The 14,696-nt window shown below is 52.0% G+C and overlaps 1 protein-coding gene across 4 annotated transcripts; it reads left to right on the top strand.

Annotated features, from left to right (window-relative positions):
- Positions 1-1,006: 1,006 nt before the first annotated feature.
- On the top strand, positions 1,007-12,825 carry ZNF8 (zinc finger protein 8). 4 transcript variants are annotated; one of them, XM_087421990.1, is made up of 5 exons: positions 1,007-1,173; positions 2,868-2,954; positions 5,284-5,410; positions 5,704-5,799; positions 10,810-12,825. In XM_087421990.1, exons 1-5 carry the CDS (start codon positions 1,108-1,110, stop codon positions 12,243-12,245), a joined length of 1,812 nt encoding a protein of 603 aa, XP_087278116.1. In that variant the 5' UTR covers positions 1,007-1,107; the 3' UTR covers positions 12,246-12,825. The 4 variants fall into 4 exon arrangements, with proteins under 4 accessions (XP_087278116.1, XP_004439182.2, XP_087278118.1 ...); XM_087421992.1 differs by lacking the exon at positions 1,007-1,173 and adding an exon at positions 1,181-1,673; XM_004439125.3 differs by lacking the exon at positions 2,868-2,954 and having other exon boundaries at positions 1,008-1,173.
- Positions 12,826-14,696: the final 1,871 nt, after the last annotated feature.

Below are 14,696 nucleotides of genomic sequence, written 5' to 3'. Positions count from 1 at the left end.
GCCCAGGATCCGATTCTGCCAACGGGATGCCGAAGCGGAGCGCGCACACACAACCGCTACGCCACCGGGCCGGCTCCTCCTTCATCTCTTTAAATAAACTTTTTAATGGCCTCTAACAGACCCACAGAAATGAGACACTGCAAAGGGAACAGCACAAATTGAGAAACAGAGCGTGATCAGCTCTCGGAAACCCTCCATGCCCCCTTCCGTCACTAGCCCTCCAAAATCTAATACATTAACGAATGTTAAATGTTCATGCAATTTTGGTGCATAGAAATATGCTTTAGGTGCAATGGCAGAGTAAAACAGGGAAGCCCCAGGCCTGCCCCTGTGCATGTCCAGCTGGGAGGCGCAGGCCCCGGGGTTTCAAGCCCGGGCCCCCACTCCAGCGCGGACCCACGGCATTCTGAAGTGGATGCCGGGACAGAGGCTCGGCCCCCACTCCGGTGTAGACAGACCGCATTCTGAGGTGGATGCGGGGCCAGAGACAGCGGCTCCCACTCCAGTGTGGACAGACCGCATTCTGAGGTGGATGCGGGGTCAGAGACAGCGGCTCCCACTCCAGTGTGGACAGACCGCATTCTGAGGTGGACGCGCGGGCAGAGGCTGCCGGACGCTGTCCGCCTGCCCGCCATCAACGCGCCGCCGCATCGTGCTGACGCGGACCCTCAAGTGCGAGGCTGGGAAGAAGATCTCCTACCATCCGGGTCCCCTCGGAGCCCGCCGCGCGCCCTTTTCAGGGACGGAAGCGCAGGTTACCCGCCGCCCACGGAGCATCGCAGCCGCAGTCGCGTCCGGCCCCACCCAGCCAGGACCGCCTTGCCCGGGCCAGCGGCCTGAGCGCCCCCATTGGCCGACAGCCAGCTCGCCTCCATTGGCTGAAGAACAAGCGAGCGGAGGCTCCCATTGGTCGAAGGCTCGACGAACGAAGGCTTCCATTGGCCGGGCGCTGCGGCACGCCGCACGGCCTTCTGGGAGTTGTAGTCGCAGCGTCTCCTGCGCGGCCGCCATTGTTGTGCAGGCGGTGAGTCCAGCGGGTTTTGTGGTGGGGGAGGCTGTCGGGTTTAGGGTCGTCTCGGGCGCCTGTCCTCGACTTGTTCTTCCAGGATGGACCCCGAGGAGGGAGCGGCGGCATTGGCGATGGCTACAGGGCTGCCGGCGGAACGGCTTCAGGTAACAATAGTAATAATAACAACGATGGCAGCGGGCCCCGGGCCAAGCGTCTCCCGCAGATAGTGACCCTTAACCCTCGTAGCGCACGGTGAGCAGGGCACGGACCTTATACCCCTTTACACACGGGGAAACAGGCGCAGTCCGGGCGCGCCGACTGGCCCGGATGCTGAGGGGTGGAGTCGGGATTCGAACCCTGGCCCTCTGGTCCCCGAGTGCGCATGCTCCGCTGGTACCGGCCCCACCCCTCCACTCCCCCGCCGTTCTCGGATGCGGCTTAGGGTCGTTCCCGAGGATAGGGTGGCCCCGCTCCCGCAATGCCCCTCCCCCGCCCCAAAGGCCGACCACCGTGATGACGGCAATAGTAACCATAGCGTCGGCTGGGCGCGGAGATAGCAAGTGTCATGGAGTAGAGATACCGTAATGTACGGAGTCGGCAGACCCCCACCGAGAGCCCCGCCCTGCAAGACCCCTTGCCTGGGGGCGAGGCACAACCCCGGGAGGTAAGGACGGGTCACCATGCACCGCGTTAGTGGGGCGGGAACGACTACCCGGGTCCCCCCACGCGGGGCCGTGGGAACCGCAGTCCAGGGCGGTCAGTGCTTGCAAGGCCATCTGGGAAGCTCCAGCAACTCTAGACAGTGTGGCCGCTGCCTGTGTTCTCCAGAGGTGTCTCCACGTGGCAGGAACCAAAAATAATTCATCATTCGCGAAGCTCGGCATCTTTGAAATTATGTACTTCTTGTCTTTTTTTGTTGTTTGCGGGGGTGGGGGGGGTGGGGGTTGCGTTATTTCAGATTTGGTACGCAAAGCTAAACTATTGTTAATCTTAGATTTGCACGTTTTCAGATGTGTGTTATTGCAGATTTTCATGAAATGCACCCACACTGTAGTTTGCTTTTGCTGTGGATGGGGGTGGGGCAGGGAGTGAGCAGTGTCAAAGAAAACCAGAGCTGAACAGTAGTTGATGCAGTAAAAGCAGATTTTATTCAGCAATAAGGGGCAAAGAGACCTCAGTATAAAACTGGGCTCAATTCCAAATACAACAAGGAAAAGTGGGGATTTATAGTGTGGGGGGCAGGTAATTCTTGCTAAACTGACCTAATGGGATTCTAGCTGAAGCAGGCCAAGTGTAAGATATTACCTGGAGGATTGTGGGGGATGAGGGCTTAGAAAGGATATCAAGAATGATCAGGTATGGAGGGTGGGGATTCTGGCTAAACTGACTTGACAGATTTTTGGTAAAATTGGGTGATGGAAAAATGGGTGCGGAAGCCTAAAGGTCAAGGCCTAGTTGAGAAGAAGGTTCATGGGCTGGCCCCGTGGCTTAGTGGTTAAGTGCGTGCGCTCTGCTGCTGGCAGCCCAGGTTCGGTCCGGGATACGCACCCACGCACTGCTTCTCCGGCCATGCTGAGGCCGCGTCCCACATACAGCAACTAGAAGGATGTGCAACTACGACATACAACTATCTACTGGGGCTTTGGGGGGAAAATAAGTAAATAAAATCTTAAAAAAAAAAAAAAAAAAGTCACATTGCTTTCTGCCTTCGTAGTTAAATCTCACTCTACCTTCCCCTTAGAAGGACAGTTGTGATTGCACTTAGGGCCCACCTGGATAATCCAGGGTACTCTCCCCATCTTAAAATCTTTAATCACATCCACACAGTCCTTTTTGCCATTTATGGTAACATTCACAGGTTCTAGGAACTAGCATCCGGATATCTTTGGGGGCCATTATCCAGCCAACCATAGCCAGGATGAAAGGGGTCATCCTGTATTCAAAGGTGAGAAGGAGCCATTCAAGTGTTTTAAGCAGTAATAGCATGGGTTTGAGAAAAACCATTCAGGCATCTGAGGGATGGGGGTAGGAGCGATACTGAGAGCTAAGGCACTGGGAGGGGGACGGGGGGCCCAGTGACTGGGATGCTGGTTGAGGCTAGGGTGCCAGTCCACTGTGGGAGAGAGTGTGGAGGAGAGGGGTCTGTCATAGCCCATCCCTCCAGGCCCCCACAGTGCAGAGCAGGAGGAGGGCTGCAGGGGTCTGGTCTGAGGTGGAGCAGCAAGGAGTAGGCTCTTGCTGGAATTCCAGGAGGAGACATGAAGGACTCATGCGATGCCACTGAGAGGTCCCATGGCCTGGGTGGACCAGTACATGTGGACCCAGGGCCTAGGCTGTCACTGGCAACCCGTGCTCCGTGGGTGGTGATGGGTGGGGGCAGGAGGCACAGGGAGCAGGTGTCAGGGTTGGAGGACCTTCTGATTGGGAGGTGAGGATACAGGGATGGGAGTAGAGACCTCTATTTCCAACCAAAGGGTTCTGCATGTTTCCTGCATGGTTTTTGTCAGAGTCACATGCCACTATACTGTAATTTCTTTAATATTTTTTAATTGTGTTTTTTCTTAAAAGAAAATACCTTTTTAAAATTGAGGTATTTAGTATGTGATTTTGATTTGCATTTCCCTGGTGGCTAATGATGTTGAACATCTTTTCATGTGCTTATTCACTATTTGTATATTTTCTTTTATATCTTCTTTGAAGAAATATCTGTTTAGATCCTTTCCCCATTTTAGTGGGGTTGTCTTTATTATTGAGTTGTAAGAGTTCTTTGTATCTTCTAGATACAAGTCTCTTATCAGATATGTGATTTGCCATTATTATCTCCCATTATGTGGTTATCTTTTCACTTTCTTGATAGTGTCCTTTGGAGCACAAAAGTTTTTAATTTTGATGAAGTCCAATTTATTTATTTTTTTCTTTTGTTGCTTGTGCTTTTGCTGTCATAGCTAAGAATCTTTTGCCAAATCTAAGGTTATGAATATTTATCTATGTTTTCTCTCTTTTTTTTTTTTTTTTTTGTGAGATCAGGCTTGTGCTAACATCTGCCAATTCTCCTCTTTTTTTTTTGCTGAGGAAGAATGGCCCTGGACTAACATCCATGCCCATCTTCCTCCACTTTATATGGGATGCTGCCACAGCATGGCTTGCCAAGCAGGGCGTCAGTGTGCGCCCGAGATCCGAACCCGCAAACCCCGGGCCACCACAGTGGAGTGTGTGTGCTTAACCACTGTGCCACCGGGCCGGCCCCCTTTGATCCATTTTGAGTTAACTTTTATATGTGGTTTGAGGTACAGGACCAACTTTACTCTTTTGAGTGTGGCTATTCACATGTCCTGTAGGAAGTGTTTTACAGTCGCTTAATCCCCATCACAGCTCCCAAGGAGTGATTCTTTGTAGACAAGGAAACAAGGAGGCAGAGGTGGATACCTGCCCTGTGCTTCTTGAGAAAGAAGTGGCAGAGCCAGACCTCTGATCCTGAAATATCTAGCTTTCGACCGTGGCCAGAGCCAGCCCAGAGAAGGGTTTCATTTGTGGGACACATTTTAGATATATTGCATCAACTTATAAAAATTGAAAGTTTTCACATAAAAACATGAGCTAATTTTTAGCTTCTCACCAGAGATTGGCAGTTCTGATGACACGGGGCCTGTGTTTCCCCATGATCAGATGGTTCTGATTCCCGGCTGCCACTTCAGACAGAGCACATATTACCCATCTCCTACAGTGCCGCCTCTCCCAGGTTAAGTGCCCTTGTTGGCTCTTATGCTGGCCCGCTTCAGTGGCTTGTGAGCCTGCTCAGTCCCTGGAGGCAGGTGGGTTTCTGACTCTTAACTGAACACCCCTCTTTTCAGGGAGGATGATGGGCCTTGCTTTGAATCAGAGGATTAGTTAGTGTATCAGTTAACTGTTGCTGTGTAACAAACTATCCCAAAACATAATGACTTAAAACAGTAACCATTCTTTAGCCCACAAATCTATGAGTCAGCAGTTTGGACTGGTCTCTGGCCTGTGGCCCCCACACCTGTCTGAGGTCAGTTGTAGGTCAGCTGTGATTGGCTTGGATCTTGCCTGGATCCTGTCACGTGCCCTCGTGGTACAGCTCACACCTGCATGCAGCAGCCCAGTAGGTGCCGGGTAAGACCTGACTCGCCTCACTCAGAACGTGCACTCTTTCAGGACACCAGCCTGTCCGTCTTCTTCCCCACTCCTCCTCCTGTTCCCCAGAGTGCTGGTGGGGACGGTTCACCTGATCGAGAGTGTGTGTGATGTTTCAGGAGCCGGTGACCTTCCGGGACGTGGCTGTGGACTTCACCCAGGAGGAGTGGGGGCAGCTGGGCCCTGCCCAGAGGACCCTGTACCGGGACGTGATGCTGGAGACCTTTGGTCACCTGCTCTCTGTGGGTAAGCCCCACCTCCCGAGCTGACGATCAGATTCCTGTGGTGACTTATTCTTTGTGGGTCGTGGGTCATAGGGCCTCTGAGGTGTAAGGGCTTGACCTTGGGCTGGGTATTAGGGACCTTGGGTCCTCATTCCCTGTGGGACATGCAGGCAGGGGAGTTCTTGTCCCAGTGCAGAGCCTTCACCTTGTTGGGAGGCGTCTCTGCATCCCCGTGGTCAGGAGTCTAGGGCTGGAGCCGGGCTGGTTCTTTCTCCCCAGAGCAGACCCCATATCCTGTGTCTTTCCTGTTTCCAGGGCCTGAGCTTCCCAAACCCGACGTCATCTCCCAGCTGGAGCAAGGGGCTGAGCTGTGGGTGGCGGAGAGAGGAACTGCCCGGGGCTGCTGTCCAGGTGAGACCCTCCGAGCAGGACCCTCAATAGGGGCAGCCCAGGAAGTGACGGCAGACAGGCTGCCTGGAAAGGGTGGTGTGTTGGGGTCCCCGAGACCACCTGCCGACCCAGAGATTACAGCGAAAGGATAGAGGAGAGTCAGCAGAGGGAAAAGGCAGATGGGGGCGAAGTCCAGAGGAAGCCAGGCGCAAGCTTCCCAAGTCCTCTCCTGGCAGAGTCACCCCAGACGAGCTGTGTCCTCCCCAGCAGTGGCTGTTGACAACACGGGAGAAATGCTGGCTACCAGGGGAGCTTGTTAGAGGCTCTGCCAGGGGTTTTTATTGGAGGCTGGTCACGTTGGCACTCCCTGCCTGGCACAGACCACGATTCCAGACCCCCAGGAGAGTGCAGATGTTCGCCATAAACTATATTGTTGGTCCAAAAAGTTTGGGCGCAGTGAGCTGCTCTTATAAGTTAGGGTGGTGGGAACTCTCCCGAAATCCAAGTTCCCAAACTAGCCAAGGCCAACCTTGAAAGCTGGCCCTCTGAGGACAGCAGCCTCGGGCCGCCCTGTCAGCTCTTCCCTGCACAGGGGGTCTGGGCCCTGTGCTCTAGTCCCCTGCCTGGAGTGCTCGCTGTGCTCCATGGCCTCCTCACGTGTGCTCCCCTTTCTCAGAGGCCGTCCACCTCTTCTCCAGGGGTCAGAATCCTGCCCCTTCCTCCCTTTCATATTCCCTCTCTCACCAGCCTTCTCAGCAGGCCCTTTCCACAGGACCATTTCTGATGTGTGAACTTGCCCTTCATCTTCTCCATTTCCTTCTTGCCTGCCCCATTCTGTAAATCGGTTCCCCACACCCTTCTGTTCTCTTAGCAATAAGGATTGTGTTCAGCTGTAAATACCTGAAAACTGTGGTAGAGCAGCTCAAACAGAGAGAGTCATTTTTCTCACAAAGCAGGAACCCAGAGGCAGCCACTGCTGGCTCAGCATTCCGCTGATGCCAGGGCTGAGGATCTGATTTTTCTGCCCTTTCCTTGGGATTATGGTGTGGCTGCCACAGCTCTGACCATCACATCTGTGTTCCAGGCAGGGGGAGAGGGAATTGGGAACAATGGTGCCAGTCACATTTGTCCTGTTTTATCAGAACTTCGGATGTTGTCCATTGAGGTCTCCTTGGTCAGGACTGGGTCGCATCCACCTGCCCTCACCCCAACTGCTAGGGAGGCTGGAAAGGGGGTCTGGATTGTCATATTGGCTTATGCAGGCGCAGTCCCTTCCCTAGGGCTGGGGCGTTGGTACCCTGAGCACATTTTTCGAGAAGTGGGCTAATGGCCACGGGATGCCCAACCAGCAGCGCCTGCGGCCCCGCCTTCTGCTGCCGGGCTTTCTGATCACCAGGGAATCACAGGTTCCTCCACCATGGAGGTGGCCCGTTGCCCCGGTGTGGGCGGTGTGTCTGCAGCAGATGCAGGACTGCAGGTGACCGTCTCCTCTGGGGCTGTGGAGCCTACAGCGCCCACACATCTGACAGCTTCCAGCCCCCACTGCTGGCCTGGACCCCTGGGTCCTGAGCTGACTCCTGCCAGGCCAGCCCCTTCTGGCTCCTTTGGTCTGAGCAGGCCATAGAATTCACCCATTTATTTATTTATTTATTTTTGTGAGGAAGATCAGCCCTGAGCTAACATCTGCCAATCCTCCTATTTTTTTTGCTGAGGAAGATTGGCCCTGGGCTAACATCCGTGCCCGTCTTCCTCTACTTTATATGGGACGCCGCCACAGCATGGCCTGACAAGTGGTGCATCAGTGTGCACCCGGGATCTGAACCTGGGCTGCCAGCAGCGGAGCACACTCACCTAACCGCTACGCCATGGGGCCAGCCCCGAATTCATCCATTTAAAGTGTACAATTCAGTGGTTTTGAGTATATTCACAGATTGCTTATCCATCACCACTGTCTAGTTCCAGAACATTGCATCTCCCCAAAAGTCACCCATTAGCAGCACTATGATTTGTTTCTACCCACAGAACACTTCTGACACTGAATGTGTGGGTTTTCTCCACACTGACAACCAATTCTCCAACTCTCCAGATACTAGCTGCGTGTCCAGTGATTCAGTCCAGTTCTGACAGTTATCTTGTGGTTGGCACAGACCCCACAGCTTGAGGACTCAGTCCCGTAAGACCACCCCACTTCAGACATCAGTCAATCAGGGCTCCCCAGGCTTCTGACAAACTGGCTATAAGTTGGGGGTTCCCACAACCCCTCCTCAGGTTCAGTAATTTGTTAGGACAGCTCACAGAGCTCAGGGAAACAAATTTCTTGATTTATTATAAATGATATTTTAAAGGATACAAATGAACAGCCAGAGGTCAGGGGTGGGGCTGAAAGTTCCAACCCCCTAATCACATGGTTGGTTCCTCTGGCTACCAGCTGCCATCCTGAAGCTACCCAGGGACCTCCAAGAGTCACCTCATTAGCATAAACTCATGGTTGATGGGGGCTTATTATGAAGCACAAATGACGTTCTTCTCACCCGTTTCCAAGGAAATTCCAAGGGTTTTAGGTGCTGTGTGCTAGGAACTCAGGATGAAGACCAAATATATATTTCGAATTACATGACAATATCACAAAGCGATCACTGCCTGTCACCCGTTCCTCCTAGCCTCTGGCAACGGCTCATCCAGTTTTGGTCTGTGGATTTGCATATTCTGGATATTCCACTTAGGTGGGATCTTACACTATGTGGCCTTGTATGTGTGGCTTCTTTCATGAGTATAGTGTTTTCAAGATTCAGTCATGTTGAGGCTCAAATCAGTACTGCATTCCTTTCTATGGCTGAGTAACATCTGTTGTGTGGACAGACCACATTTATTTATCTGTTCATCCGTTGATGACATTTGGGTTGTTTCCACTTTTTGACTCTTATTAATAGTGCTGCTGTGAACATTCCTGCACGAGTTTTTGTGTGGACTGACTCGTGTATTTTTATTTTTTTATTTTTTTATTTTTTTGTGAGGAAGATCAGTCCTGAGCTAACATCCGATGCTAATCCTCCTCTTTTGGCTGAGGAAGACTGGCCCTGGGCTGACATCCGTGCCCATCTTCCTCTACTTTATATGGGACGCCGCCACAGCATGGCTTGACAAGCAGTGCGTCGGTACACGCCCGGGATCCAAACCTGCAAACCCCAGGCCGCCGAAGCGGAGCGCGAACACTTAACCACTTGTGCCACCGGGCTGGCCCCCTGACTTGTGTTTTTATAAGATCCCTCTGGGTGCTGGGTGGAAAGTCCAGTTTGGGGGCCAGAGGCGAGCGAGAGCAGGGGCCTGCCACCCGGCCAGCCTTGGCTCCCCCAGCACCTCTCCCCCAGCCCAGCTCCTGGTCATTCCCTCTGTCAGAAGCCTGTATTTTTGAGTACCTGCTACCTGTCAGCTCTAGGTGCTGGCTGTGGACATAACTGGTGTGGTGAGATGGATCCTGAGTGAATGAATATGTAGAGTGTGCTGTGGACAGAGTTCCAGCAGGTGAGGGGGCTTCCGAGGGCTAGGGGCGAGCAGGGAAGCCTGGCCCCCAAAGATGTCCACGTCCTAATCCCCGGAACCTGTTCTGCTGGATTATCAGGCGGCCCATTGTAATCAACGGTCCTTGTGTGAGGGAGGCAGGAATAGAGATGTGATGTCAGAGACAGACTTGAAGATGCTAGGCTGCTGGCTCTGGAGGTGAAGGAAAGGGCTGAGGAATGCGGGTACCTCGAGAAGCTGGAAATGGCGAGGCAACGATCCTCTCCTGGATCCTCCGGGAGTGCAGCCTACCGACACCTCGATTGTAGGACTTCTGGCTTGCAGACCTGTAAGAAAATAAGTGGGTGCCGTTGTTAGGTGCTAAGCCTGTGGTAAGTTGCTACAGCAGCCATGGGAAACTAAGACACCTTCACTTCACTGCACCATAAGGAGGGGAGAGCCTGTGCTTGCTTGAGGGGCCATTCTTGTTCTGGAGGATTCCGGGACTGGGGCTGGTCCTCCCACAGTTTCCTGAAGACATGCGGGCACTTCCACTTGGGAATCTGGCCTGTCCAACTTAGGGTTTCTAAACTGGGCTCCTTGTCTCCCCCCAAGTCTGCTCCTTCCTTGCTCTGTTCACTGTCTCCCTCCCTGGCTCCTGAGGGCAGGGCTTCCGTCTGTCAGGGTCACTGCTTTGTCCTAGCACCTGGGCTTTGCGGGCCGCGTGCAATCTCAGTATTTGTTTTCTGTCACTGCTGTAACAAATTACCGAGAACTCTGCTGCTTAAAACAACACACATTTATGATCTCACAGTTGTGTCAGTCAGACCCACTGCTTTGTCTGCTCCGGGTCTCACAAGGCCAAAGTCAAGGTGTCAGCCGGGCTGGGGGTGCTTATTGGGAGGCTCGGGAAGAATCCGAGGCAGCTCACTCAGGCTGTTGGCAGGATTCAGTTCCACGTGGTCGTAGGACTGAGGTTCCTGTTTCCTTGCAGACTGTCAGCCAAGGGCTGTTCTCGGCCTCGAGAGAAGCTGCTCGTTTCCCTCTGCACTGCCAGCCTCTCCCTTCTGCCTCCTTCTGCTGCTTTTAAGGGTTCAGAATTGCTCTGGGCCCACCCTGATAATCCAGCATCCTCTCCCTATTTTAAGGTTGAAGGTCAGCTGGTGAGTGACCTTCATGTCACGTGTAGAATCTCTTCACAGCACTACCTAGGTGACTGCCTGATTGACAACTTTAGAATTCTGCCTGTCTCTGTCACATATTCTTCTAATTTCTTCAGCCCTTTAAAAACATAAAAACCGTTTGTAGCTTGGGGGCTGTAGTTTGCCGGCCCCTGATTTACCTGGACCCATGGCAGATGCCTAAGAAATTTTTGTTGAAAGAATGAATGAGTGAAGCTGTGTTTGCAGAAGGGGCACTTGGTGTCAACATAAGAGCAGAATTGGGATTTGCCTGGAGGCAGGGCATGTAGGTAGGACATAGGCCTCTCTGTTTTTTCCGAGGACCTCTCAGAGCTCTTGGGTTTTCTTTCAGGCTGGGAGCCTGGACCTGAAGGCCGAGTGCCACCCAAGGAACAGGGCCTTCCTGAGGAGGAGTCATCTGGTGTCTTGGAAAGGGAAGGCTTCCTGAGGGATGTTCCCTGTCCCGCCACACTAGGGGAAGACGGGGAATGTGAAGGCCAGGTAAAGACACCTGAGGAGAATTCAAAGCAATTGGAATTTAGCCTCGAGGAAGCACCAGTTGAAGATGGAGGCTACAAAAGTCTCGGACTTGGAGAAAACGGTGTCCTGAGTTCAGACCTAAATCCATTCCTGGAGATAACTAGGAGAGAAGGTTTCTGTACTTACGACTCACAGGTTACAGACTCAGAGTGTAAGTCAGGCTTAGTCAGTCAGCAGACAGGCTCCTCAGGAGGACAGCCGTGTGACAGCAGCGACTGTAGCAGAGCTTCCAGTCAGGCCGTTCCTGTTTTGGAACTTGCGCGTAGCCAGATACAGGATAAGCCCTACAAGTGCACGGACTGCGGGAAGTCCTTTAACCATAACGCACACCTCACAGTGCATAAGAGGATCCACACGGGAGAGAGACCTTATATGTGCAAAGAGTGCGGGAAAGCCTTCAGCCAGAACTCCTCCCTGGTTCAGCACGAGCGCATCCACACGGGAGACAAGCCCTATAAGTGTGCCGAGTGTGGGAAGTCTTTCTGCCATAGCACACACCTCACTGTCCATCGGAGAATTCACACCGGAGAGAAGCCCTACGAGTGTCAGGACTGCGGGAGGGCCTTCAACCAGAACTCCTCCCTGGGCCGGCACAAGCGGACACACACCGGGGAGAAGCCATATACCTGCAGCGTGTGTGGGAAATCCTTCTCGAGGACCACCTGCCTGTTCCTGCACCTGAGGACTCACACTGAGGAGAGGCCCTATGAGTGTAACCACTGTGGGAAGGGCTTCAGGCACAGCTCCTCCCTGGCCCAGCATCAGCGGAAGCACGCTGGGGAGAAGCCCTACGAGTGCCGCCAGAGGCTGATCTTTGAGCAGACCCCAGCTCTAACCAAGCACGAGTGGGCAGAAGCCCTGGGCTGCGATCCGCCTTTGAATCCAGGCCAGAGGGCTCCCCGGAGCGACAGGCCCTTCAGGTGTAATCAGTGTGGGAAGTGTTTCATTCAGAGCTCCCACCTCATCCGGCACCAGATAACTCACACCAGAGAGGAGCCCCGTGGACGGAGCCGGCGTCGTGAGCAGCCCTTTGGCCGGAGCTCGCACCTCAGCCGGCATCAGCATCAGCACGTGCACTCAGGCGAGAACCCTGGGGGCGAGACCAAGGCGGGACAGCCTGCAAGTCGTGCGCTCGCCCTATTTGACATCCACGAAATCATGCAAGAGAAAAACCCAGTGCACGTTATCGGGGTGGAAGAGCCTTCCGTGGGCACATCTGTATTATTTGACATCAGAGAATCCACGTAGGGGAGAAACTCTACAGAAGACTTTTGAACCACAGGTACAAAAATGTGGTAAGTCCACATATTGTATTCACGGAAAGGGGTACATGGGTAGACGTGTCAAATGTGACCGCTGATGTCCTAGGGACATGGTGCTTCATGACACCTGAGATGGTGGTTCTCAAGTCTGTCAAGCCCAGTGCCCCTTTAACCACAGATATTTTGTCTGTTCCGTCTATTACCATGAAATGAATTCATAAGTACTGTAGCCTACACACGTGTAATGTCAAAAAATCAGTATACAGCCCTGTTTTGTAAAAGATAATTAAAAGGAAAGTAATTTATGACAGAGTCAAGTGTCCTGGGTTGGTGCAGTATTTCTCCAAGGGACTGTGTGTGTTGTTACACCCAGAAATCCCGGGCATTGCCTCTTGCTTGCCATCTGACACACGGGGTCTAGTGTTGGCCACGGAAATATTGTGAGGGGCCTTCCTGTACAGGATGTGATTTTCCAAAGTGGTGACTAACTCTTGCAAAGTTTTGGACAAAACAAAATGCTGTTGCATTTCTGGAAGAGTCTGTATAAAATTCTAAGCATGCAAGAATTAATTTGTGTTAATTTTTTTTTTTTTTTTTAAGATTTTATTTATTTATTTTTTTCCCCCCCAAAGCCCCAGTAGATAGTTGTATGTCATAGCTGCACATCCTTCTAGTTGCTGTATGTGGGACACGGCCTCAGCATGGCCGGAGAAGCGGTGCGTCGGTGCGCTCCCGGGATCCGAACCCTGGCCGCCAGCAGCGGAGTGCGCGCACTTAACCGCCAAGCCATGGGGCCGGCCCTAATTTGTGTTAATATGTGAAGTTGACTTAGGATCTCAGTTCATACATTACGAACAGGTTGTTTCACACATACGTACAGGGGCCATTTCTGCACCTCACAGTCATTAGAGCACGCTTGGCTCCTGCCCACACGTCAGCCACAGTCGTGCCCAAATCAAATGACAGAGAAGCCCCCAGGAATTCCCACAGCATTCCCTGGGGGTGTCACAGCTCCTGCGGAAAACCATTGCCTTAGAACAGCCAGTGTTGCTGTACACCAGAGGTTCTCAGTCAGGGATGGCTCTGCCCCCAGGAGACATTTGGTGATGTCTAGAGACGTTTCTGGTTGTCATGACTGGTGGAAAGGGAGGGTACCACTGGCATCTAGTGGGTAGAGGTCAGGGATGCTACTAAACATCCTATAATGCCCGACAGCCCCCTCAACAAAGAATTATCTCTCCCTGAATGTGCCAAGGTAGAGAAACCATGCCGAGCACTGCAGCCAACTTTTTCCAAACTTTGAAAATTGATTGATCAGGGCTGTACTAACAATCCTGTATGTTTGATTTTAACAATTGACATCATTAGCTAGTTTATGCACGACGTGTTTTTTCAGTTTTTTTTTTTCACCATTTTGCAGCATTCATAATTGGTGAAAAGAAGAGAATCCACTTATTTTTCTGAGTAATCTAAATTTTAGCATTTTATTGTGGACATTGCAAAACACAGATAATATATTTTCACTGGTACCCTTACCTGCCACAGGATTATTTTCACCTCAGTCCCAGAAATCATGTCATTTCATCTGTTCTTGTGAATATATCTCTAAAAGGAAAGACTTAGGTTGGACCATGGGACAAAGCCATTTTCATAATAATTCTGAGCCGTCATTTGCCTTTTGGCCGTGTTGGTGTCTCACCGGGGCAGCAGCGGGTGTGGGTGAAACTGCCAGGGCCTGAGGCCCCAGGCCGTGTTCATGTTCTTCCTCACTGGGCATTGCAGTAAAGAAAAAAATGCTCGTTTCACACAGGAATGTGATGAAGCAGGAAAAATTATTAATTTTATTAAATCTCAAGTAAAACTATTGCTTTTATCACATCTAAACAGAAATAACAGTAATGCCTCAAAATATCATCCAGTATCTAGTGTTCACAGGTTGCCTCATGACTTTGTTTTGTTTTCTCCTTGGTTTGTTCTGATCATGATCTAAACAAGATCCACACAGTGCATTGGTTGATATTTTTCTTAGGTCTCTTCATCTCTCTGTCTCTCTTCTTTCTTTTTTAGTCTCTTCTTTTTTGGGGGAAAAGAACAACAGGGTACCCCAAGTGCTGTCGCCATCCCGAGCCTGCCCGTCAGGTCCTCCTCGCTCCGGCTGGTGGGATGACTTTTGATGGGGTGTCACGCCCCAGGCTGTGCTGAGGGGCCTCGTGAACCGTGTGAGCCCCTCTCCTCTCAGGTCATCTCCAGGTCATCTCCAAATCTTGCATGGGGTCTCTGCTGGAGGTCTCAGTTGTCAGTGCCAGGGAAAGCCAGACCCCTGAGGAAATGGTTTATTTTTATACGATGCAAGATATTCGAACATGGCTATTTTAATGTCCGCAGTCAGAAACTTCTTATCATCTTGCTTTCCTCCAACTTGACTCCTGAGGAAAGC

Source organism: Ceratotherium simum, chromosome 33 (assembly GCF_057802395.1).
Source record: "Ceratotherium simum simum isolate JZ-2026a chromosome 33, ASM5780239v1, whole genome shotgun sequence".
NCBI classification, from domain to species: Eukaryota; Metazoa; Chordata; class Mammalia; order Perissodactyla; family Rhinocerotidae; genus Ceratotherium; species Ceratotherium simum.
Note: the sequence above shows the minus strand (reverse complement) of the source record. Positions and strands in the feature narration are given on the sequence as shown.

Coding starts and splice junctions, on each gene's coding strand:
- ZNF8 (XM_087421990.1), top strand. CDS start 1,108: ATGGACCCCGAGGAGGGAGCGGCGGCATTGGCGATGGCTACAGGGCTG. Junction 2,955..5,283: donor GGGTCATCCTGTATTCAAAG/GTGAGAAGGAGC, acceptor GTGATGTTTCAG/GAGCCGGTGACCTTCCGGGA. Junction 5,411..5,703: donor TGGTCACCTGCTCTCTGTGG/GTAAGCCCCACC, acceptor TCCTGTTTCCAG/GGCCTGAGCTTCCCAAACCC.